At 54.0% G+C, this 24,680-nt stretch overlaps 4 protein-coding genes across 9 annotated transcripts in view; 1 reads left to right on the top strand and 3 right to left on the bottom strand.

Moving 5' to 3' along the window:
- Positions 1 to 11,919, top strand: part of Pc (pyruvate carboxylase) — a 58,518-nt gene extending 46,599 nt beyond the window's left edge. For all 3 annotated transcript variants that reach the window (XM_055610532.1, XM_055610531.1, XM_055610533.1), the window contains 11 exons: positions 7,528 to 7,672; positions 7,916 to 8,005; positions 8,093 to 8,314; positions 8,669 to 8,825; positions 9,259 to 9,499; positions 9,620 to 9,869; positions 10,030 to 10,274; positions 10,357 to 10,536; positions 10,612 to 10,860; positions 11,071 to 11,211; positions 11,294 to 11,919. In XM_055610532.1, coding sequence (XP_055466507.1) covers positions 7,528 to 7,672; positions 7,916 to 8,005; positions 8,093 to 8,314; positions 8,669 to 8,825; positions 9,259 to 9,499; positions 9,620 to 9,869; positions 10,030 to 10,274; positions 10,357 to 10,536; positions 10,612 to 10,860; positions 11,071 to 11,211; positions 11,294 to 11,542 — 2,169 coding nt within the window. In that variant the 3' untranslated portion in view covers positions 11,543 to 11,919. The remainder of the gene's footprint in view (positions 1 to 7,527; positions 7,673 to 7,915; positions 8,006 to 8,092; positions 8,315 to 8,668; positions 8,826 to 9,258; positions 9,500 to 9,619; positions 9,870 to 10,029; positions 10,275 to 10,356; positions 10,537 to 10,611; positions 10,861 to 11,070; positions 11,212 to 11,293) is intronic.
- Positions 1,608 to 6,810, bottom strand: Lrfn4 (leucine rich repeat and fibronectin type III domain containing 4). 2 transcript variants are annotated; one of them, XM_055610535.1, is made up of 3 exons: positions 4,888 to 6,810; positions 3,082 to 4,440; positions 1,608 to 2,476 (listed from the first exon to the last, which is right to left on the bottom strand). In XM_055610535.1, the coding sequence occupies exons 2-3, from the start codon at positions 4,428 to 4,430 to the stop codon at positions 1,915 to 1,917; spliced, it is 1,911 nt and encodes a 636-aa protein (XP_055466510.1). In that variant the 5' UTR covers positions 4,431 to 4,440; positions 4,888 to 6,810; the 3' UTR covers positions 1,608 to 1,914. The 2 variants fall into 2 exon arrangements, with proteins under 2 accessions (XP_055466510.1, XP_055466509.1); XM_055610534.1 differs by lacking the exon at positions 4,888 to 6,810 and having other exon boundaries at positions 3,082 to 4,876.
- A 981-nt stretch (positions 11,920 to 12,900) lies between the features above and the next one.
- Positions 12,901 to 15,975, bottom strand: Rce1 (Ras converting CAAX endopeptidase 1). Of its 3 annotated transcripts, XM_055610536.1 has the most exons (8): positions 15,755 to 15,975; positions 15,517 to 15,619; positions 15,341 to 15,424; positions 15,015 to 15,093; positions 14,350 to 14,517; positions 14,153 to 14,224; positions 13,830 to 13,892; positions 12,901 to 13,554 (listed from the first exon to the last, which is right to left on the bottom strand). In XM_055610536.1, exons 1-8 carry the CDS (start codon positions 15,937 to 15,939, stop codon positions 13,319 to 13,321), a joined length of 990 nt encoding a protein of 329 aa, XP_055466511.1. In that variant the 5' UTR covers positions 15,940 to 15,975; the 3' UTR covers positions 12,901 to 13,318. The 3 variants fall into 3 exon arrangements, with proteins under 3 accessions (XP_055466511.1, XP_055466513.1, XP_055466512.1); XM_055610538.1 differs by lacking the exon at positions 15,755 to 15,975 and having other exon boundaries at positions 15,341 to 15,420; positions 15,517 to 15,588; XM_055610537.1 differs by lacking the exon at positions 14,350 to 14,517 and having other exon boundaries at positions 13,247 to 13,554.
- Positions 15,976 to 16,061: 86 nt separating this feature from the next.
- CUNH11orf80 (chromosome unknown C11orf80 homolog) overlaps positions 16,062 to 24,680 on the bottom strand; it is a 76,037-nt gene continuing 67,418 nt past the window's right edge. The window contains 3 exon segments of the mRNA XM_055610539.1: positions 16,062 to 16,212; positions 16,291 to 16,517; positions 17,553 to 17,631. Of these exon segments, the coding sequence (XP_055466514.1) occupies positions 16,150 to 16,212; positions 16,291 to 16,517; positions 17,553 to 17,631 (369 nt within the window). The 3' untranslated portion in view covers positions 16,062 to 16,149.

Below are 24,680 nucleotides of genomic sequence, written 5' to 3'. Positions count from 1 at the left end.
CCTGCTTTTGCCCACAGTGGGTCCATCTGATCACGTTACCGAGGGGTAGGCGTGGTGGCTACCTTGTCCTTGCTTTGCTTTTACTGAGGTGGCTCTCTGCCTCAGTGGCACAGTAATCTCTCCTGGCTGCTCTCAGACTGCTGGTGCCAGGATCCTGCTGGTTCTCTGTGTAAGCATGGTCCCTGGGTGAGAGCCCTAGCCCTGACGAATAAGGTCAGACCTTCTGCCAGCTCCCGGCTCTTCTGGCCTGGCATCTAGAATGGCAGGTGCTTCAGAGTAGCCAGGAAACATATGATGAGGGGCAGGGCCCTGGCCACAGTGGCTGCCTGATAGCGATGGCCTCAGGGCGCTTATTCCTTGCTGGGCTCCGCTTATAACTAGCGTCTGTAACTACAGACAAATTCACAGCCAAGAAATGCTGTTCTGTCCTTTGAAACCAGCACCCGCCCACATATCCCATGGAGCACACTTGGGTTTACACTTAAGCCCCCAGCCCATTGAAGAGCTTCTCCCTCCTCTTCCAGAGGTTCCTGTGGGGTGCTCTGGCCATGTGGGATTCACTGCCTCTGGGGCTTTGCTGTGGCTGACCAGGGATGGGAGGTTGTGGGCTGTACACTGGGCAGTTCCCAAGTTTATTTTTTCCTGAGCCATACCACCTTACACACCTATCCTATATCACAGTGTGCTTAAGATCCCAGCATCCAAGCTAGGCATGGTGGCACATGCTTTAAAACCCAGAACTTGGGAGGCAGATCTCTGAGTTTGAGGCCAGCCTGGTCTACACAGAGAGTACAGGACAGCCAGGGCCCTGTCAGAGAAACTCTGTCTTGAAAAACTGAAAAAAAAGAAAAAAAGAAAAAAAAAAAGAAAGAAAAAAGATCCCAGCATCCTCTTCCAATTTTGAGAACAGGGACAACAGGATCCATGATCCCAGGAATAGCAGTAGGATTTGGGGCCTGTGTCTGTCCCCTTCCTGCACACATTCTATCCTGTCTTCTCTCTCCTACATGTCTCCCATCTTTCACTTATTGCCCACAGGGGCCTTAAACCAGCACTTCTCTAGGTCACATACAGGTATGTTGTAGTGCCACGAGGCTGGGTATTAGGGAGCTTGGCTGTACTTGTGGACACAGTAAAACGCTCCTCAGCAGGTCTGGGCTGCCAGTGTCTAACTTCTATACTTTCATTATGCACCTGGGTGCCCATGTAGGACCCACATGAGCACTGTGGGTCCATGGGCATGGGAGGGCCAAAGCTGCTCAATATCAAGAGGCCCAGCCAGGCGTCAGAGCAGAGGCAGTGCATTCACTCCATCAGCAGGTTGAAGCCCACTTTCCCGGAAAGCCCAGCATACAGCTGCAGTCTTAGAACAGCCAGGTGCTGCCATCTTACCCAGGCCCAGTGAGCCACAGGACCTCCTGGACTGGTGGTATCTGCCTTCTGGCAGGGCCAGCAAACACCAGACTCTGGCTCTTGACTGCCTTGGGCTTCCCCCATAGGCTGCCTGAGAGTCTTGGGCCAAGAAGCACCTTTGCTGGGCCTGGCAGCTTTACCTTGATACCTGTGTGCATCTGTGAGCCTCTAGAGGCCTCCCTCCCTCCAGAGACCAAAAGACCCACATTGAAGTGTCCCCAACAATTTTATTATAAATAGAAACAAGACTCCCTTTTGGTGGCTGCAGCCCCTGCCTTGGTGGCTCTGAGCACCTGTTGGTGGGACCTGTCCCTTTAGTCTGGAGGCCAAAACCAAGGAAAGGGTTTGCTGTCCCACCAAGTACATGGGGAGCCTGAGGTACTGAGGATAAAAAGCAGAGTAGGGCCCAGAGCCGTGCTGCCCACCCAGGCTGGGTGCTGCCACCTGGGCCCAAGAGTGATACTGCTCCTTCCTCAGGCACAAGAGAGGCTGTTCCTCCTGTCACACCACACTCTCCTCCAGCCGCTCCGCACTGCCCCCCACACCCCGGCACCCAGCTCCCAGCAGTCCCCCATGTACAGAGTGGCTCCGCCGGGCCCAGGCTCCTCCCAGGCGCCTGGCATACCCGTAGCACCCACCCGTGTCTCCCAGGTCCAGGGAGCAGCTGCGCTGGGGACGGGGTGGAGGGCTCCTTGGTGGGTGGCTCTTGGGCATGGGGCTGGTGCCACCATTGGTCTGGGATTGGACATGGCTGAGTTTGAGTGGGAGGCGGCCATTCCCAGCTCCTCGGCCCCGAACCAGCAAGGCCACAGTGAAGACCAGTAAGGCAGCCACTAGGACCCCTCCCACTGCCACAGTCAGGGTTCCGCCCAGCACATGGGCCTGTAGGGCATGGCACAGGGGTGTGGCTGGTAGCGTAGAGAAGTGGGCACAGCCCAGCAGTCTGGTGGCCGTGAGATCAGAGGGCCCAGCAGCAGGTGACAGAGCCAGCAGGCAGAGGTCGTAGTCAGCACCAGGAACCAGGTGCTTCAGCAGGAAGTGGTGGCTGGAGGCTGGTACAATCCTGCAGGCAAGGGCAGGTAGTCAGAGCCCCAGGGAGGGGTACAGCCCCCATTCCCATCTCTCAAGTTTGCCCTGGACAGCCCCTCAGGCCTGTAAGACTCTGTTAGCACACAGGCCAGGCCTGTGCTCCCTCAGGAAGGCAGAGACAATGATAGGCATCCATATGCAGGACAGTGCCAGGGCAGAGATGGGTGTGTGCACTAGCTCAGGCAATAGGAGTGGGAGAGTGTGTGCGTGTGTGTGTGTGTGTGTGTGTGCGCACGCACGTGCATGTGCGAGAGCGGGGGGGGGGGGGAGATGGAACCGAGCAAAGGCAGAAATACCCTGGGGCGGGAGGCAGGTACTTCAGCTGACACCCAAGCTGTTATCACTGATGGTCAGGAAGACTGGCACATATAGCCACACCTGAAACCCCTAATAAGCAGCAGCTGTCCCTTCCTCTGCCCCAGGCAGCTGGCCCAGCTATGCTCCAAGAGTTTAGAAGTAGAGGAGGAGCAGGCACAGGCCTGGAGGGGAAACGGGCAGGATTTGGGGATACAGGGTCAGCAGGAAGGGAGGCGCAGTGAACAAAGCAGGCTGAAGGGCTTGTGAAGGGCCCATCCTCACCGGTAGATGAGGGTCTCATCCTCGCTGCTGTTGTACTGGATTTGGAACATCCACACTGGGTCTGCTGGCCGCCCTGGACCCCAGCTCACCAGGCCAGAGGTGGCAGTCACCTCCGTCACCTGCACGACTGGCTCAGATTCTAAAGACCCCTCGCCTTCGGCAGCAGTTCTAGCAGAAGCAGCAATGTCTGAGGGTCCAGGACGGCCCCCCTCAGCACTGGTGTTCCCACCATGGGGCAAGGCCAGTACCCGGAGCTCCACTCGGGCTGTGGCCTCACCTGCAGGGTTGGTGGCAATGCAGGTATAGGCTCCTGCATCTCCAGCGCCTGTCACCCCAATCTCTAGGGTCCCATTGGGGAAAGCCCAGGCTCGGGAAGAGTTGCCAACCAGCCTATCATCAGGGCCAACCCAGTGCATGGTGGGTACAGGGTCACCAAGGGCCCTGCACCGCAGAGTGGCCCGCTGGCCCTCTAGCACCCACAGGCGCTGTGTGTGGCGGGCAATCAGCGGAGGCTCACAGGAGAACTCTCCCTCAGGCACTGCCCAGAAGTAGCGGCCTGCCAGGGTTGGTGGAGAAGCGCAGGTTTCCAGGTCATCAGGCCGGGCCAGCCGCCGCAGCCACAACAGCTCACAGTTGCAGTGCAGTGGGTTCCCGCTAAAACTCAGCACCAGAGGGGAAGGTGAGGCCTCAGCATCCCGACCCCGGGAGAAGAGTGGATCGGGTGCCAGTGTGGCCAGACGGTTGGAGGTGAGGTCAAGGCGGGAGAGCTGGCTAAGCTGGGCAAAGACACCTGGAGGCAGTGCATCGATGAGGTTATGGTCCAGGTTAAGGGTATGCAGGGCAGGCATGGAGCCTATGCCAGCCCAGGGGACCTGCCGGAGATTGTTATAGGACACATCCAGGTCCTCGAGACTGTCGAGGAAGTCGTCAAAGGCCCCCGGCGCAATGCGGCCCAGCTGATTGCCACTGAGAATGAGGTGCTGCAGGTTGACGGGCCCCCGTAGGCTGCTGCTGCCCAGCTCCACCAGCCTGTTGCCATCCAGGTGCAGGGAGCGCAGGCTCTCCAGGTCCCCAAAGGAGCGGGCCCCAATACGGGTGATGGCATTTCGAGACAATGTTAGGTCCACCAGCCCTGTCATGTTGCGGAAGTCAGGCGGTCCCAGGGCCTGGATGAAGTTGTCAGCCAAGCGCAGTTCAACTGTGCGCCGGTCTACGTTGGGTGGCACAAACAGCAGGCCTCGGTGGGCACAAAGGGTGCTGAGCGACTCCGACAAGTTCTGGCACACGCAAGGTAGTGGGCAAGCGGCGGCTCCACTGGCCAGCAGCAGCAATAGGAGCGGCGGGGCCATGGTGAGTGCCCTGTGGGAAAGGGCCGCAGCCCCAGGCACAGGTGGGGCTGGGGCAAGTGCCCACTTGTGCCCAGGGCACGGTCCCAGAAACCAGTTTCCAGAGTCTGGTCTGGAGAAGGGTTGGGTAAGAGGCTCATGGAGGACCCCAGGGAGAAAAGATGGCTGGGGCTGCAGGCTTAGGGCCCCCAGAGTAAAGGTCACATTTCCCAAGCAGTTGAAGGGAGTCCAGGTACTAGGGACAAGGTGAGGCATGAGGCAGGAAGTGGAGGAGGGCCAAGAGCAGGGAGGGTCCGGGAACTTCCTTCAGGCATCCTCTGGAATGGCCAGCCCCCTCCCCCTCCCGTGCCTTTCCCTTCGTGGCTGAGGACAGCGTCCCCCAAATCCCTGGCGTGGACGGTGGCTCCTCCCCGGGCGGGCCTCCCGTTGTGCCCTGCCGGGGCGGGGGAGGGGGGCTCACCTGGTGTCCGTCGCTCAGGGGGCACGGGCTGGCCTCCCCGCGGGCCCAGCCGGCCCCTGCCGACTCCAGGCCGCTCTCTGACGGGGGCGAGGCCCGGCCCGCCTGCCGCGCACCCTCCGGCCCATGGCGCTGGGGCCCTCGGCCCAGGCTCTCTCGGCTCCCGGCACCTTTTCTCCCCGCCGTTCGCGGTGGCGGCGGTGGCGGCGGCGGCAGCGGCAGCGACAGGCAGGCGGGTGCGCGCCGGCGGACACGCGCGCCGCGGACACGCACGTGGAGGGCGGACCGGGAGGGGCACGGGGATCCACCCGGGCCCCAGCCCGGCTCCGGAGGTCACGAGGACACGCGGCCACTGCAGCGCCCACGGGTGGCGTCCAGTTACGCCCGAGGCCCGGCCAGGCCCGTCGCGCGGCCCCACGGAGCTGCCGCAGCGCACTCACCCTGGCACGGGCGCGCGCGCCCTCGACCACCCTGGCGCCCAAGCATCCTGCACCGCTCAGGCGGGCGCCGCGGCTCTGCAGTCGCCCAGACAAAGCGCCAGCTCGAAGGCCCCTTCACCATCTCCCAGGGACGGGTCTTTGTCACATGTCTCTGGGCACCCTCCCCAACACGCCCACATATGCCCACACGCCCACACCTCCCCGCACCCACGGGCAGGGCCGGGCGCAAACCCGCACTGTTGCTGGGACCCTCGCGTTCACAAACACACACTGAAGGTCACAACCGTTCTGCATCACCGAGTCACGTGAAGGATCCCCCACAGGCCCAGGCCCTGGGGGGCTGGGGTGGCGCCCCCAACAGGGCTTCTGCGGGTGGGGCCTGAGGGCTCTGCCACGGGACTGGCGTCGCGCCCCGCCCCACGGCGCCCCTCCCTCCTCTGCTCGGTCTTCCTCCCGCCCTGCCTGGCGCTCCCCAGCCAACCGGCCTCCGCCTGCGGCCGGATTGGTCTGCGCTGCGCGGTTTCCCAGCAGGCTGGCGGTGGCACGCTGTTTGAAGCTGTGCGTCAGTGGTCCTCTCCCGTCCACAGCTCCGCCTCCCCCTTCCCCCGCGTGGCCTCCTCCTAGGGAGTGCGGCCCGAAAGGTCTAAGACGTGAGGTGGCGCCACCGCAGAGCCCGGGCTTCGACCGGCGTGCGGAGGGCTGAGAACCGGGTTGGGTGTCTCAGTGCTTGTTAGTCTCCACCGTCAGGAGTGGTTCTCCTAATTGAGACGGGAAGTTGTCACTGTCACCTCCTATGGGGCAGCTCTTCGTCCTCGGGCTACCCGGGCCCCTTCTTCCTATTCCCCTCCCTCTACACCTGAGTCTAAGAATTGCGTGGGTGGCAGGAGCTCGCGGAGACAGAGGCTGGATTCTCGTCCTGCCTGGTACAGCTGCCCAGCCTTGAGCAAGTTACTGAACTACAGAAACAGTTTTCTCATGGAGATCTAGGGCTGTTAATTGCCTGTACTATTCACACCTAAGGGGGTAGGAAATTCGCAATTTGAAGGGCTTAAGTCCTCGCAGCTGGGAGCCATCGCTTGGGTTGTTCGTGTTGCTGGGACACCCCAGCTGTTGCAAAACCATTTGGATCTTTAGTGTGGTCAGCTGTGATGTGAGGCGGTGCCAGATACTTCCTTCTTCCCCTAAAGAGTTTCCCTTCACGCCAAACGTACACGTGTTCGAGCATCTGCCGTGGGTTACCCTGTCCTGGGAGCGAGGTGGGTCCTGGAATGGTGGTGGGTCCAGTAGTGGCAAGGAGAAATCTACACGGTTGGGGCTCTGAGGCTCCTACTCACCTTTATGCAGCCCTGGTTTCTTCAGATATTTTAACAGTTAAGTGTCATTCTTCAGTTCCTCCCCCCGACCCCCCTTTTTTGGGCATGGGCAAGTTTCCAGGAGACAAGCAGATGCAAGGCACTGATAGCTGGGCCGTGCTTTGTAATCGTTAATGACTCCCTCTCAGAATCTGGTGGGCAAGGCACTCTTCTTGTCCAATCTGTTGGGCTTGTGGGTGGGGGGGAGGGAAGGTGGACTGAGGCAGAAGAGATTAAGAATACAAGATTTGTCGTGGGATAGGGGTCTAGCATGCCCAGTCACACAGGGAGGTGGGTAGGCAGGGTAGAGCCAAGGCATCCATCTATCAGATGGGCTCCTAGGAGCACAGGGTGCAGGGCTTGGTGAGCTCCATGGGGAGTGCAGAGGTTCAAGAGAGCCTGTTCCACCTGGCTCTGAAGACAGACGCTGTCACTGAAGAGCAGGTCCAGATCAGGGCCTCCTAAGGACAGTGGAGTGTGAGAAGTGGAAGTGTAGAGGGGACAGAGGAGGTCCGGGTGGAGTGTCCAGGTGGGAGCTGTTAGCCAGAGGGTTGGGGGGAGCCTTTAGAGTTAGCAAGTGTGATCTCATGGTAGTGGGTTAAAGGGTGGTGTGCCTGCTTTTATAGGTGCTGAGCTGGGTTCTAGGCTGTGGGGAGGTGCTAGGCTGTGGGGAGGAGGGAGCGGCATTGGCATATGTTCTGGGGTGAGCAAGACTGGAAGGTGTGCATGCAGCCCCTGGCGACTTCAGGGGTTGCCAGGATGGTGGTGAGATGGGGAGGCCACAGAGCTCCGGGCTGACACTCTGTTCGCTCCTCAAGCTACATGGTGACTGCTCTGCCTGTGTCTTGCAGACCAACATCCCCTTCCTGCAGAATGTGATCAACAACCAACAGTTCCTGTCGGGCACTGTGGACACCCAGTTCATTGATGAGAACCCTGACCTGTTCCAGCTGCGGCCTGCACAGAACCGGGCCCAGAAGCTGTTACATTACCTCGGTCTGCCCGCCCTGCCCTTCTCTCCCCTCCTAAGTTTTCCTTGTCTCCCACCCCCATAGCCCTTCCCTTGTTAAGGTCCTGTAGCCTTCTTTCAGTCCACATGGCCCTTAATAGGTCTCCACTGCCTGGACCCAAGAGGCCTGGGTGTCTGGGAGAAAGTCTCTATCCCCAAGCCTACCACCTACGTACTCACACTGTTACTCTGCCCAGCCTGTCTTGACACAGCACCCACTTTCTCCCCAGGACATGTCATGGTGAATGGTCCTACTACTCCAATTCCTGTCAAGGCCAGTCCTAGCCCTGTGGACCCTGTTGTTCCTGCAGTGCCCATAGGTAGATGAGATCCATTTTTACCACCTCAAGGGGATAATGGGAAGTTGCTACCTGCAGGCTGGGCACTGATGCTCTTGTCTACCATAGGCCCACCCCCAACTGGCTTCAGAGACATCCTTCTGAGAGAGGGGCCAGAGGGCTTTGCCCGAGCCGTGCGGAACCACCCGGGGCTGCTGCTGATGGACACGACATTCCGGGATGCCCACCAGTCACTACTGGCCACTCGAGTGCGCACGCACGATCTCAAGAAGATTGCGCCTTATGTTGCCCACAGCTTCAGCAAACTCTTCAGCATAGAGAACTGGGGAGGTAGCCAGAGGGGGGCCGGGTGGTAGACGGTGGAGAGCTGGGGAGGTAGCCAGAGGGGGGCCGGCTACGGTGCTGGCGGGAACCGAGTGACCAACCCAGAGGGCTCGGGACGCTAGGGACAGAGATGCTGACAGTGAGGTGGGTTCGTCCCACAGACACCAACTAAGCGAGCTCCTTCTGGAAGGGCACCAGGCTTGAGGCTGCAGAGCTGGGATGCAGGGGCCGCCAGTGGAGGGGGAGGCTGGCAGCTCTGATGCTGGGAACATGTGGAACCAGGAAGTGTGCAGGCTACACAGCTGCAGGGCCCCGTGGGGTCCTCACGACATGGAGTAACCATCTCTCCTTTCTGTGCAGGAGCCACATTTGATGTTGCCATGCGCTTCTTATACGAATGCCCCTGGCGGCGGCTTCAGGAACTCCGGGAGCTCATCCCCAACATCCCATTCCAGATGCTGCTGCGGGGGGCCAATGCCGTGGGCTATACCAACTACCCTGACAACGTGGTCTTCAAGTGAGCCTGGGTCGGCTGGGACCACACAGCGGTGGGCTCTAGAGGGTCTTTGACTTCATGTTATGGGGACCAAACAAAATGGCAGAGATGGAGAGGGCAGAGCTTCTGGATCTCTGCGGCAACAGACACTGAGGGAGATGACTTGTCACGGGACTCACAGCACGGAATGGGGGTTGGAATCTGGGCCTTAGGGCTCTGCTCAGTGTTCTCCCCTCAGCCACCACTCCTTCGCTAAGAGTCTTCCTAAACCTCCAGGCTCAGTCAGGCTGGACAGCTCTTGCCAGTCACCTCCTGGCCCAGGCTGCGCTGGAAAAGGCGGTGTTCACACTTTGAAGCCCCCACTCCTCTGCCAGGCCAGACTTCATTTGCTAGAGGCCAGGAGCTAGAGAAGGGAGGGAGTCAGGTAGGACTCACCTGTCTTCTCCCCTGCCAGGTTCTGTGAGGTGGCCAAAGAAAACGGTATGGACATCTTCCGAATCTTTGACTCCCTCAACTACTTGCCAAATATGCTGCTGGGCATGGAAGCAGCAGGCAGTGCTGGGGCCGTGGTGGAGGCTGCCATCTCATACACGGGTGATGTGGCCGACCCCAGTCGCACTAAATACTCGCTGGAGTACTACATGGGCTTAGCTGAAGAACTGGTGCGAGCCGGCACCCACATCCTGTGCATTAAGGTGCCAGGGCCTCTTGCCCATCTCTTCCTTTCCCCCTCCCACCATGCCCACCATGACCCGCAACGCAGGAACACATTGGGTCCCTCCTTACCATATTTCCTTCTCTTCTTCACTTTTCAGGACATGGCAGGCCTGCTAAAGCCTGCAGCCTGCACCATGCTGGTCAGCTCCCTCCGAGACCGATTCCCCGACCTCCCATTGCACATCCACACCCATGACACATCAGGGGCAGGTGTGGCAGCCATGCTGGCCTGCGCACAAGCTGGGGCTGATGTTGTGGATGTAGCAGCAGACGCCATGTCTGGGATGACCTCACAGCCCAGCATGGGGGCCCTGGTGGCCTGTACCAAAGGGACTCCACTGGACACAGGTAGGCTAGAACAGCCCATGGCCTGTAGTTGTGAATAATCCCAGCAGAGTCTGGGACACAGAATCCAGATGCCTCCTTCTGGCCTGGCCTCCCATCCTGGAAGCTACCCCTGGGAGCAATGGCACATTGCCAAGCGCTCCTGACTCCAGGTTCCCCGCAGAGGTGCCCATGGAGCGTGTGTTTGACTACAGTGAGTACTGGGAAGGAGCGCGGGGACTGTACGCAGCTTTCGATTGCACGGCAACCATGAAGTCTGGCAACTCAGACGTGTATGAGAATGAGATCCCAGGGGGCCAGTACACCAACCTACACTTCCAGGCCCACAGCATGGGACTTGGCTCCAAGTTCAAGGAGGTCAAGAAAGCCTACGTGGAGGCTAACCAGATGCTGGGGGACCTCATCAAGGTGAGCAAGGCCCTCACGTAACGGCCTGCACACTGCACTTCTGTTCTGGGCCCAGCCTGCTCCTTACCAGAGATCTTTCCAGGTTACGCCATCCTCCAAGATTGTGGGGGACCTGGCCCAGTTCATGGTGCAGAATGGGCTGAGCCGGGCAGAGGTTGAAGCTCAGGCAGAAGAGCTGTCCTTCCCCCGGTCTGTGGTGGAGTTCCTGCAGGGCTACATCGGCATTCCTCACGGGGGTTTCCCCGAGCCCTTTCGCTCCAAGGTAGGGAAGGTGCCTCCTGGATGCAGTGGGGACTGACTTCCAGAATACTGCCTGACCCTCTGCTTTGCTCCTCAGGTGCTAAAGGACCTTCCAAGAATAGAGGGCCGGCCTGGAGCCTCCTTCCCGCCTCTGAACCTGCAGGAGCTGGAGAAGCACCTGATTGAGAGGCATGGGGAGGAAGTGACCCCAGAGGACGTCCTCTCTGCAGCCATGTACCCTGATGTCTTTGCCCAATTCAAAGACTTCACGGCCACCTTTGGCCCCCTGGATAGCCTCAACACCCGCCTCTTTCTTCAAGGACCCAAACTTGCAGAGGAGTTTGAGGTCAGTGGTTCTTACACTTGTCTTCACTCAGCCCCAAAGACTACATCACCCCGGCAAACAGCCTCCAAACTTGGTTCTCACAGCCCTGTGAGCTGTAGAGCAGAAGTGGTCCTGTGTGGCCAGTGGCTACGACTTTACACAGGAGAACTGGGATTCAGGGCCTGTTTTCCCGACACTCTCCCCAGCTCTCATCTCGAACCTCTTCTGCAGGTGGAACTGGAACGGGGCAAGACACTGCACATCAAAGCCCTGGCTGTGAGTGACCTGAACCGGGCTGGCCAGAGGCAGGTTTTCTTTGAACTCAATGGGCAGCTTCGGTCAATTTTGGTTAAGGACACCCAGGCCATGAAGGTACAGTGCTGTCAGGTCGGGGCCAGCCAGGTGGTAGGAGTGGGCCTGACCTGCTATCTCATGTCATCTGTCCTCTCTGTAGGAGATGCACTTCCACCCCAAGGCTCTGAAGGATGTGAAGGGACAAATTGGGGCCCCTATGCCCGGGAAGGTCATAGACATCAAGGTGGAAGCAGGAACCAAGGTGGTTAAGGGCCAGCCCCTCTGTGTGCTCAGCGCCATGAAGATGGAGACTGTGGTGACTTCGCCCATCGAGGGCACTATCCGCAAAGTTCATGTGACCAAGGACATGACGCTGGAAGGCGATGACCTCATCTTAGAGATGGAGTGATCTTGCTCCAGACTGGAAGCCCAGCCAACCCTACCCCAAGCCTCCCCACAGAAGCTGTGCAGCCAGGGCAGGCCCAGCCAGCCAGGGCCTGAGAGCAGGAAGGCCAGGCCCCTGAGGTCCTGTCCCATGGAACAGCACACACTACTTGCAATGGCCCATTCCCTTCAGCCGTCTGTCCTCTCCTTACCGGCAGGCAGTTGCTCACATATTCATCTCTTGCCAAATAAGGGTCTGCTCCTTGTAGGAGAGTACATGCGTAAGGTGGCCTCGTACCCGGGGAGGTGGTTTAGGGGGTCTACCTCTGGGGGTAGGAGGAAGACCTAATTTGCAGGTCCTGGGAAATTTGCTCAATAAAAGTGGCCTTCCCTTGCCCTCCACACTAGGTTGTGTACAAATACCCCACCCCTAATGCTGCCCCCAGCCTCGAGGCAGGGAGGGTGGAGCTTCTCCCAAACACCCATGGGATCTAGGTCAGATCTGCTTTTTACTTTTTTTTTTTTTTTTTCAACCTTCCTGGACCTCAGCAAATTAGACCCTGCAGCCTATCTGCCTGATGTTCTCGGGTACTGACACCCTACGACCTAAATGTATTTTTTACAGGCCACTTCCTACCTAACGCCTCACCTCCCAGCCACCAGCTTCCACACAGGCTGGGGAGGCAAGAGCTCCCCAGGAGGCAGGTGTATGACTTGGATACTCCCCTTTACAGCTTCGTGAGTGTGGCTATGTCACAGCCAGCCTTGGGGGCAGGGTGTCAATGGGGAATGATCACCGGTCCATGTCTCTCCCCAGTCACCAGCTTCAGAACAACCTTGAATGTAGGGGACCTAAAGGGATATTTGCAAATTGTTTAAAGAGCAAAGGAAAACAAAAACCATCTAGAAGTGCAGTGAGCGGGTAGACTAGAGGCCTGAGGAACCTGGAGTTGCTGCATAGAGCCCTTGCCACTCTCCGGGCTGTGACCTTTGTCCTGGGTTCCTCCAGAGACTGAGACGGAGAGCAGTCCACGTAGAGCCAGGCTCTGGCACCACCCTCCATCCTCACATGACTCGGCAGGAAGCTCCACTGTTGGGGGTAGAGCAGTGGGAATTCCTTGATCTTGTAGCCAAGTTGTAGCCCCACCTTGGATGAGATGATGGGTTTCTACCTGGTACCTGCTACTCAGAAAGAGTAAGCCACAGTCTGGGCAGCTGAAGGCACCACCCGATCCTTCACTGTTGGGATCTGCTTGCCAGGCTCGGCTGCCCAGGTCAGCATTGCTCAGGGTAGCCAGGATAGTGCACATACTCCCAAGTGCTGCCTCCAGCCCTTACCAAGACCCAAGTACGTGGATTCCCAAAGGTCCAACACCATGTTACCCAAGTTAAATCTCTTTAATATCCCAATACAAAGTCTTGATGCAAAAAGACAATGAGAAAACCCTGGAAGTTGGGAGGAGGGGTTTTATAAATAAACCCACTGGAGCAGCTTTTCAGAAGGGGGTGGGCAGCAAAGGAGCTGGAGAAGCAGCAGTCCAGAAAGGGAGTGCACAGCTCCTAGGGTCTGCCCTTGTCCCCCCACTTCCTGCTGCTCAATCCCCCTTTGAAAGGGGCTGCGCCCTTTGGATATCTGCAACTTTCTCTTGGTCCCTGGGATTCAACTAGCTCTGGCTTCAATCCCCTACAAAAATTCCTGAGATCTCGGGGACCCCAGCCAGCCCCTCCCTTGCAGTATTCCTTGACAAGGAGGAGCTGGAGAGCCCGTCAGAGTTCACATGAGTGCACACAAGAGTGACGGTCAGGAGCACAGTAAGGTCTCTGAGGCCCCCGTTCGTTCCAAAAGCACGCAGAGGGGAAGGCTGCCATAGAGCTTGGGGTCTGTCAGGGGCTGAAGCAAAAGCAGGAAGAGTCCCACGCCAAGGGCATAGCCTGCCAGCAATGGCCACTTCTGTGGATGCTCCAGGGCTGCACACACAGCAGGGAAACCCATGTAGTTGCAGAAAGAATGGCAGAGAACCGGGCCTATCAGGTGTCCTGGAGGGGAGATGGTATAATGTATGAAGCAGCCCCCCCCCCGCCACTGGCCCTTCTAGAGCTACCCTTGTCCCCTGAACAGGAACTCAATGACCCCCTACCCCGCACTGTCACCTGCCTCATGTCCTGACCTCTCAGTCCTTAAAAAGCTGAGGGCCCTAGCTTAGCCTGTCTCCAGGACTGTGGCTGAAGAAACTCTGCTATATCTACAGTATTACCCTTCTCCCACCCACATTTGGGGGCCCCTGGAGACCCATGATAGGCCGAGGACCAACCTGTGCGGATGAAGAGGAAAGCCGTGTAAGCACCGAAGACAGCTGTGTAGGAGAACTGGAACGCTGGAGATGGAGGCTTCGAGTGACCACACCTGCATGCCCACCCTGCCCCAGAACTGCACATCCCACAGCCAGGGACCCCTCTCTCCCCTTGGCAGTGGCTGCCATGACCTATGGCTGTTCTCTGTACTCCACCTCCCAGAGTCAGTGGTCCCCACCCAATACTTATAGGCGTCTGTCTCCAGCCCTTTCTGTAGAGTGTCCTCAGGGATATCAGAACATCCCAACCCATGACTGTTCCTGGGCATCTCTCCAGGCCTCACCTGCAGACAAGAAGATACTCCCCACACTGCTTTGGCGGAAGCGCAGCTGCTCAATAATGTGGTGAAAATGGGCTGGAAGGAAGGTGAAAACCACATCATATCCCCCAGCTTTCTATCTAGCCTCCCTCCTCCTCCTATATCCCATTTTTAGCCCTCATGCTGGGAACATCTTCGCTGGGGCGGTTAGACAGACTCACCAACTCCAAAAAAAAGTGGGCAGGTAAACACAGCAGGGCCCAGACCTGTGCATGGTGCTAGCATGGGCAGCATACAAGCCCGGAATACCAGTTCCTCTGTCAAGGGTGCGATGACTTGGTTTCGTAGCCAGCGCATGTCTGTGAGGCAGCGGGCCCAAGAACGGGGGGCTAGGGTGAATATTCAGGATAAGCAATGAGTGTCTAGTTGTTAAAAACTGACACTCCTGGGGCCCTCTGCCACAGATTTACTCTGGCCGAACTCGGGTCAGGAAATCCTGAGACTCGGAATGGGGCAAGGAATAAACCTTATTACTCCAAATGACACTGTCTTGAGATAACTGACAACAGTAAGGAAAGGCAAGAGTAGATGAGGGAGCCATAGCAAATTCTGGAGGCACCAAAAAAACCAAGACCAATCTTTGGGGAAGCCAAAGGATGGAAAAGCAGGGGAAGGTGCTGTCTGGCCCCATATCAGGTACTGTGTTGGGTCCTGAAAAAAACCTGCTCTAGTATCATAAATTGACAAGATAGCCAGCACTAAAATCCTATTTTATTGAGGAGGTGACATCTCACCTCTTCAGTCCAGATCACACCATCTCACTGACTCCTTTCCCCAGCGTCCTGGACTGCCTGTGCCTACCTTTTCCTCAGTCTTGAAGACTCACCCAGGACAACCTTCAGCCCATCTGTCAGGTCACACGGGCAATCCATAGAGAGCTGCATCAGTGGACCCAGGAAAAGGATCTGCGGGTAGAAAAACAGATCCAATGAAAGATTTTCACCACAATCCAATGACCTTGTTCACACCTGTGCCCTTGGTCAGCCTCACGAAACCTCAGGTTTCCTGAGTTCTAGGATTTCCCAGCTATACACACCAGGGGCTTGAGGGCCACATCATAATTCCTGTCTGCCATCCGCCAAAAGCTGGACACAAGAAGGGCAGGTCATTACACTAATGACAACAGAGTGGGGAAAATAAAGCAGGACTCACCATAGTTAGCAGCAGGGGCAGCAGAGCTGCTGGGAAAATGCCCTCCAGCCTGAAGCCCATCAAGGTGAGCAGTGATGTGCCTGGCTGAGCCAGAGGAAAGGGGGCATCAGTGATGTTCCCTCCCACAAGAATCTGCATTCTTTCCCGGGTTGCCCTGGGCCCCGCCTCCTTCGCACCTGGATGCCCGTGAGTTCCCTCCAGAGTAGCACGCAAAGAGGGGAGAGACTGGAGACTACCAGGACACTGGTGAAACGCCGCTTGATGACGGCAGGGTGGTCCCTAGGAGGGCGGACAGTAAGCTCCGGGGGTCTGTAGCAACCACCTGCCAACGCGGCCCCTCCCCGGTCCGCCCAAGCTCCGCCCGCAGCCCCGCCTCACGAGGGCGCGGATTCCGGCCGCGCGCAGCCCCCGCACCTGGGCAGCTCGCTCTTCCACACGTAGAGGCTGCCCACGTAGGAGCAGGCGAGGCTGAAGCAGGAGAACACGGACACCCAGCAGCACAGCCCCGGGCCCGGGCCGCTCAGCGCGGCTGACTCGGGCTGCCGCTCCGGCCGCGACACCGACAGTAGACGCAGCCCGTCCCCGCCCAGCGCCGCCATCACGCCCGGACCCGTGGCGCGCAGCAGTGACGCGGCTGCGCGGATGACGTCAGGCGGCGGCGCGAGCAGCCGTCTCCCCGCCCCCCCGGCGCCCCTCCCCTCGTACTGTAGTCGACACGGGGTGCTTGGAGCAGCTTTATTGAACCATGGGAGGCGCGACACGCGGGTCCCGGGCGTCCGTGCCTCGCTGCGACCCTCAGCAGCGGACGCTTAGGCCCAGTGTCCCGGACTTAGCCACTCGGACAGATTGGAGACCTCCCGCAGCCACAGGTCCTGCGGAGCAGAGGAGGCCGTGGTGAGGACCCGACGGCAGCCCTCAGGCCCGCACCCGCCCAGGGCTCGCCGCGGTACCTCCAGGCCGCCCGCGGGGCTCGCTGCGTGTGGCGCCTGGGCCCTGCCGTGGGCCGCCCGGCTCTGCGAGCCTCCGTCAGGGAGGGAGGCCTCGGTGGGCTCGCGGCGGCGCGCGGCAGACTCTTGCGGGCTCAGGTTCCTGGCGGGGTGCAGAGCTCGCGATTCTTCCCTGCCCTGGTTGGGGTCGCTCCTCTTGAGCCTCTTGTTTTCTGCTTGCCCGCTGGTTTCTAGGAGAAAATAAGCCCGTTTCGTCTTGCTTCCGAAACTTTGTGCCCGGAGATTCTTGGGGCTGGGACGCTGGGCATGGGCACAGTTCTAAATTAACTTCCAGATGACAACCTCTCAGCGCTTGACCTTCCGTAGTGTCTCCTCCCTCCCCTCTTTAGCTGGACCTTGACAGGGGGCACCTGTAACTTTCCGCACAGATTGTCAGGGTGACATGCATTCCAGGGTGGTCCTGTTTGAAACCAAGCTTTTATTGCTTAGGGCAAAAGACAACTCAGTCTCTGCCTGAGGTTGTACTAGCAGTTGCTACAAAGGCAGCCTTTAGTTGCTGATGTTTACACAGACGCATGTAACCCAGGTTGGCCTTAAACTGATCATCCTGCCTCTACCATCCAAGTGCTGGGATTCTAGACACTCGTCAACGTGCTTTAGCTCAGCGGTTCTCAACCTGTGGGCCGCATGCCAGATATTTATGATTTATGAATTATTCATAACAGTGGCAAAATCATAGTTATGAAGTAGCAACAAAAAGAATTTTATGGCTGAGCGTTACCCCAAAATGAGGAACTGTATTAAAGGGTGGCAGCTTTAGGGAAGGTTGAAAGCCACTGTTAGCTTATGATAACAGATTCGCTTGTGGAAGAACAAAAAGGGAGGGGGATCAACTGGGTGTTGGCAAGGAGGCAAGCACTCTGTCACTGAGCTACATCTTGAGCCCCTGAGGTACGAATTTACAGCGTCTTGGCCTTAGCAATTTCCTCCTGAGCAGGTTCCTGGGGAGGTTGGTCAACGAATGCACTTTTCTCTGGAAAAGCTAACGTGCACATGCTAATAAGTCCAAGGCACATATTCCTATCAAGAATGTATTCCTAGGAATACATGCTGATGCTGCTCAAGACGCACAGTCGCTGTGAAAGCAACGGCATCCCAGCAGGTGGCAGCACAGCTAAAGTGGAGTGGAATAGTGGGACCCTTCCACGCCATGATTTTTACTCCTCTGTGTCAGTCCAGGGTTTACCCAAAGAGCTAAGCCTTACCTGCAAGGCACTCCAGACCAGGACTCTTGTGCCAGGCTTCGGCGCTCTGGGCTGAATTCTTTTTCTCTGGGGCCAGGCGCTTTAACAATTAGAAATTCCAAGTGAGTTTTGCACAAGTCTGAGCCTAATGAAGCTTGGTTTACAGGGACGAGCTTCACTTTGAACTTCCTCTTCCTCCTTCCTCATCAGTTTCTACTTGGTCTCCAAGCTTCAAAGCATCCTCCTGTGGACCTTGTGCCCCTCACACTCTAACCGTTTCCCAGCATATCTGTTCTGTCCTGAACTTCAGATCCTTGCCTGTGGTCTGCCTCCCCTCAGGCTCTGAAGTATGGCACTATTAACCATATATGTGTCCATCTTTCTACTCAAGATTTATTACGTATATCTGTATGAATTACATGTCTATATACGTACGTGTAGGAGGCCGGGAGAGGGAGTCAGATCCTCTGGCTTTGGAGTTATACTTTTATGACCTGCCTGGTATCAGTGCTGGGTCTGCTGCAGTAGCAGCATGATCCCTCTTAAACATAGCCCTTTCTCCAGGCTCTGTTTATTTATTTAGTCCTGGCTAGAACACAATATGTAGACCAGGCTGCACTTGAACTTGCAGAGCTCTTCCTGCCTTTGCTTCCCATGTGCTAGGATTAAAGGCATACACCCCAATGCCTGGCCATGTCTTATTTTAAGATAAACAAAATGTTTGAGAATGGGTCTCATATATCCCAGGGCTGACCTTGAATATCTGATCATCTGTCTCTATATACATATACACATAATTAAAAATACATCTTTAAGAAAGATGGAAATGAGTACTTTCATAGCTCAAAAAGTGCATGAAAGCTCCAGGCGCAACCCCTAGCGCTATATACAATGACATAGCAGCACACATGTAATCCCAGCACTCAGAGAGGGAGGCAGAATGATCAGGGGTTCAAGATCATTTCCAGCTACATAGGAGGATAAGGGCCATCCTCAGATACACAGTGAGACCCTGTCTCAAGCAACAAATCCCCCACCTGTAATGTCTACTTCAAACAACACCAAGGGAAAAGTGAAAAATAAAAAAGAATAGAAGGTGGGCTGGGGTTTTCGGGAGAGGGAAGCTGGGTTATCTGCAGGCACAGTGCTTGTTCCGTGTGATGGAGACTCTGGAGTTTGGTGGGAGGAACAGCACAGTGAGTATCCTTAAAAGCATTGAGTTGACACTTAAGAATGGTAAAACATAGGTAAGAATTATCCCACAGCACAATGCATTCTGTAATAAACTGCCTTTCTTTCTTTTTCCTTGAAGAGAGTTTCACTGCATATCTTTGGCTGTCTTAGAACTCCCTATATAGTCCAGGCTGGCCTCTTGCCTTCCAAATGCTGGGATTAAAGGTGTGAGCTGCCGCACCTGGCCTCCTCACTAAACCTTTTTTATGTTATGGTAGCGCTGCAGTCACAGCCATTTCTCATTTCCGAGGGACGGGTCCCACAGGGTCTCCCGGGATACCCAGATCTGACACCTGGCCTACACTGCTGCTAATACAAGTTCCAACTTGTAAGTAGTTGCATTCTGAGGACCACACAGTGGCAAAGACAGCCCTCAGGAAACAGTGCTGTTGCATTCAAGTCTGGTGTTTCCTTCTGGAAACTGGTCTTGACAGAAGGATGACCCACCCGAATGGGCAGCTGCGCTCTGAGAACCCTGCAGTATCTAGGTCCCCAGAGAGAGGCAGCCTCGTCTTCCAGATACAGCTCACTGGATTAACATTGTGGAGCATTCAATTCTTGTCTGCACCCTAGGAAACCAAACCTTTCCTTAGAGAACTGTTTATGTCTCCTTAAACTATAGATGAGCTAATTCTGTATCCGGTGAGTTGGATAGTTAAAATAGAAACAAAAACCAAAAAACCCAACCAAACAACAGAAAAAAGCCAAAGCAAAGGAATTTGACCTATTGCCTCGATCATGTAGCTTGTAGCTGAAGCCACTAGGTGCCACTATTATGCCACCAATGAGTTGGTCTAGAGGGAAGGAGTGATGACAATGATCTGTGTGCACTCACTCCCTTGCTGGTCACTCAGCCTACAAAGACACAAGAGATCAGGCTTTGAAGCCCTGCCAGTTACCAGCTGTGTGACCAGCAAGTGTTAAGTTTTAGTTACCTTATCTATAACATGGAAAATAATGACCTAACTCAGAACATTTTTGTTGATACTGAAGTGGAAATACAAATTAGGTGATCTGTAAATCCTCCTTTCTTCCAAGATCTTGAGTTCACTAGCCACCCATAGTGGGCTATGGGTGGCCCTGAGACCATGAGCCACCACTGGAGCAAAAAGGGATAAAGAGGTCAGATCGAGTCTTTTCAGATCTCACTGAGATGTCAGAGAGGTCTGAGCAAAAGAGCTTCAGAAACAGAAATACCCTAGATGCTGAGGGGACTCCCCGGGTCCTAATGATGGCTTTTGCTGCACCCTCAAGATGCGCCTGGTTGTAGTGAACTGGATTGTGCTCCACGTTGTCCATCCTAACACCAAGAGCCTGTGAATGTGAGGTTATTTGGAGAAAGGGTCTTTGCAGATATAATTAAGGATTCAGAGATAGGACCATACTGCAAGATGGATTCATGGCAGGCCCTCCTAAATCCGAGAAACAGTTGGGTAGAGAAAGGCTAGGTGACGATGAAGATAGAAATGAGTTATGGAGGCCACAAGCCAGGCAACCAGAGAGGCAGGATGGATTCTCTCTCAGGGTCTCTGAAAGAAACGCAGCCCTGCTCACACCTTGATTTTGGATTCTGGCCTCCAGAACTATGACAGAATGGTGTTTTAAAGTCACTAGGTTTTTGGTACTGTCTTACGGCATCTCTAGGAAACTAAGTAGTAGTTAGCAGCCTTACATGCTTGAGGTGTGGCCATTGGCTCTCCAACTTGGCGAGAACCAGTGAGCCAGCTGAGGGCTGCAGACAGGTAGGACGGAAGTTGTGAAGAAAGGATTTACAGGGCTCAGCATTTTGTGGGCTGCCCCACCCCGATAAAGAGAAGGAAGCAAATCCAAGAAATCCCAAGATCCTTCCATGACCAAGCACCAACATTCCCCATCCAGTTAGGTAAAAAGAGGTACAAGGGGGAGAGCAAATGCAGAGGGCATGCTGAAGGTCCTGTTCTTTTAGAAGGTCTATTCAGATTATTTTAGGAAGTGAATGATGAAATGCAGTTTGACGGGCTGGAGATGGCACAGTATTTAAGAGCACTCGCTACTCGGAGAGGGCAGGGGTTTGGCTTCTGGCATCTCACATCCACCTGTAACTCTAGTGCCAAGGGATCATGTGTGAATCAGCTGATTGCCTTTATGGCTGAACAGTATCCCACCATATATATCATCAAACTGCCTATCCACAAACCTTGACACAAGATTGTTCCCGACCTGAGGTTCTGACAAAAGAACTATGAACATGGATGAAATAGTTTCTGTGTCACATAGTGGGGTAGCTACATCAGGAAGGTATATCTGTAACTTCAAAACAAAACAAAACAAACAACGGGTTGCTTCCAAAGGACTTGTTACCTACCCTACCCCCCTTAAAGGCAGGGTTCATCAGATTGTCCGGGTTGGGCCTGGGCTACCTCAGCTGCCAGAGCAAGGACTACGGGCACATTGGCCTTTTTATTCCCCAAATCTGTGGGGTTTATTTGATGAGTGTATGAATTTTATTTGCGGTTCATATGTTTTGTATGAGCACTTTTCTTAAGCTTGTGTTCACTTACTGAATTTTAAGAGTTTCTATAAAGAAAATTTTAAATATATCCTAAAGCCTGTATTTATTTTCAAACGAGAAATCCAGTTTCTTCCATAGATACAAGGCTATCCTGTGCCACAAGGGTATTTACTTTTAGTAAATTGCCTTTTTCATCATTTGTCAAATGTACTGCCAAAAATACCCTCCTGATAAGTACTTTTAAAAATATCAGATACCATGTCAGGCAGTGGTGGCTCATGCCTTTAAGTCCAGCACTTGGGAGGCAGAGGCAGGTGGATCTCTGTGAATCTGAGGCCAGCCTGGTCCAAAGATCAAGTCCAGGACAGACAGGACTACACAGAGAAAACAAACAAAAATCAGATGCTACATTTCTAATTTCTGATAGTAGCTTTGTTTTGTTTTGTGTAGCCCTGTCTATCCTAGACTCAATCTGTAGACCAGGCTGGCCTGAAACTCACAGAGATCCACCTGCTTCTGCCTGGGATCAAGGGTGTGTGCCACCACCGCTTGGCAGCTTATTGTTTAAAAGAAAAAAAAATCTGAGAAAAGGCAACTCAATCTGGTCTTGAACTCACTATGTAGCCCAGGCCTGCCTTAGACTCTCATGTCCCTGCCCCACCCTCCTGAGTACTAGGATTACAGGTGTGTACCACACGAACCCTTCTCTTTTATTCTGGTTACACTTTTATTGATATTCTCAACACATTATACCTTTTAGTTTCAGTGGTTTTCTTTATTTCCTATTAATCTCCACCTGGCTTTTTTTTTTTTTTTTTTTTTTTAGATTTGCTTATTATGTATATAGTGTTCTATCTGCACGTATACTTGTAGGCCAGAAGAGGGCACCAGATCTCATTATAGATGGTTGTGAGCCACCATGTGGTACTAGGAATTGAACTCAGGACCTCTGGAAGAGCAGCCAGTGCTCCTAACCTCTGAGCCATCTCTCCAGGCCCTCCACTTGGCTTTTTATCATCTCATTTTCTCCATTTGTACAGCTTGCTCTTCTCATTTTGTAGGACCACTGGAAGGCAAGGCTGCTGTGTTGAAACTGTCCCCTCCAGGCAATAAAACATTAGATATAGTCCATAAATTCCATTTGCATTTTCATTTAATTAAAATACTTCAACTTTTCTTGAAACACTTCATGTTTAACCTCATTTATCATTTATTTTCTAACTACTTTGGACTCCTTTAGATATTTTTCTGTCATATTTCAGTAATTCTTTGTTTTTTATTTTGGAGACAGGGTTTCTCTGTGTAGCCTTGACTATCCTGGAACTCACTCTGTAGATCAGGCTGGCCTTGAACTTACAGAGATCCGACTGCTTCTACTTCTGGGATTAAAGGCATGCACTACCATGCCTAGTTTATTTTAGTAATTCTAATGTGGTTAAAGCATACTCCAGAGGCTGGGGATATGGCTTGGCTCAGTGGGTAAAGAGTTTGCCACCAGGCCTGATAACCTGAGTGCCATATTTTGAGCCCACATGATCGGAGAGGACAGATCCCTGCCAGTTATCTCTCTGATTTCTACATATGTAGAAGTGTGGCAAGTGTCACAAATAAATGTCAACAAACACACACCAAGTACTTCAGAGCAAGATGAGTCACTGGGTGAAGGCACTCGCCAGTCCTGAGTACCCAAGTTCAATCCCTGGAACACACATGGACAGAGGAACAGCTTCTGCATGTTGTCCCCTGACTGCCACACAAGTAAAGTTTACATTTGTGTGACTTTAAATAAGTTTAGATATATTGAGAGATAGCTAATGTCTGGGAACATGGTCTATTCTGATACTGCCCAGAATATAATCTTTCTCAGACATAGTGATCTCCAATGGCTGGAATATGCTTTATCCTGTGTGCATGAAAGGTACTCTATTCTTCCATGGTTGGACAAAGTGTTTTTATGAACATCAGGTCACATTGATTGACAGCACTGTTAAAAACTTATACAGACTTACTGATTTTCTGTCTAGCTGTCCTATCAATTATTGCGAGAAGTATGTTGAAATTTCCAGGCATACCTTGGATTTAGCTCCTTGTACTTAAGAGTTTCTCTGTTTTGCTTCCTGTATTTTAAAGCCTTCTTAAAAGGTCTGTGCGTGTTCAGGCCTATACCGTCCCTGCATTATGCTGGTTTGGCATGGGTTCTTGGCTTAACATGATCTTTGTGGACTTCCCCTCGCCCTCTTCCTTCTTCTCCCCATGCCCCCTTTTGAGACAGAGATTTATCTGTGTATTTCTGGCTATCCTGAACTCACTCTGTACACCAGGCTGTCTTGGAACTCAGAGATCTGCATGCCTCCACTGGGATTAAAGGCATGCACCTACCTGGCTCCCCCCACCCCTAACTTTCAGAATAGCATTTAAAATCTCCCATGAGCTATTGTGTAAAATTGGCTTTGTTTAGATGTTTGTGTTTAGATGGTTTTTTTCCCCAGATGGAAGCTGTTGTGTCTGAACACATGCAAGCTAGATGTATTAAATGAAATTTTAGTTATGATTTTAACTTATGATGGGTCACTGTAAGGTAATCCAGTTGTAAGTTGAGCATCTACTGTGTCTTGATGACCAACTGACTTCATTAGTATGAAATGACCTTCTCTCTGTTCCTTATTTTTTATTGTGTGTATGATTGTGTATGTGTGAGTGATGCTGTAGCTGGATGTGGGCTGGATGACTACATTGTGGGCTGTGGATTCAGTTCTCTCCTTCCACCTTGTTTTTGATGCAGGGTCTCTCTTGCTGTCTCTGCTGTGCTGTGTACTCCAGGCTAGCTGATCCACAAGCTTCCAGCTGATTCTCTTGCCTTTACCTCCCATCTTGCTGTAGAGTGCTAAGATTATAAAGATACACACTACCACAGTTCACACTACCACATGGGAATCAAACTCTGGTCTCCAGATTTTTCTCAGCAAAAACCTCTACACCTGAGCCATCTCGCTGGCCCTGAAATGACCCTATTTAACCCACACAGTATTTTCTACTGTAAAATCTCCTGTGATGCTGATATAGCCAGTCTGGCTCTATTTTGTGCTAATACGGTGTGTATTTTCCTGCACATGTGTCTGTTCGTGCATGTGTATAGAGCGACAGTCTCTTCCTCTATCACTCCCCACCTTAGTTTTTGAGACAGGCTCTCTCACTGAACATGAAGGTAGCTGCCTGGCCAGCAAGTCCCTGGAGGCTCTGTCTCTACCAGAGCACTGAGATTACAGATATACACCACTGCACCCATTTTTATGTGAGTGCTGGGGATCAGAATTCAGAGCCTGCTGGGTGGTAGTGGCACACACCTTTAATCCAGTACTTGTGTTAAAGAGGCAGGCGGATCTCTGTGAGTTTGAGGCCAGCATGGTCTACAGAGCAAGTTCCAG

This window comes from Psammomys obesus, unplaced genomic scaffold (assembly GCF_907164565.1).
Source record: "Psammomys obesus unplaced genomic scaffold, mPsaObe1.curated_primary_1811, whole genome shotgun sequence".
In the NCBI taxonomy this organism is placed as follows: Eukaryota; Metazoa; Chordata; class Mammalia; order Rodentia; family Muridae; genus Psammomys; species Psammomys obesus.
This window is presented reverse-complemented; position numbering and strand designations above follow the sequence as displayed.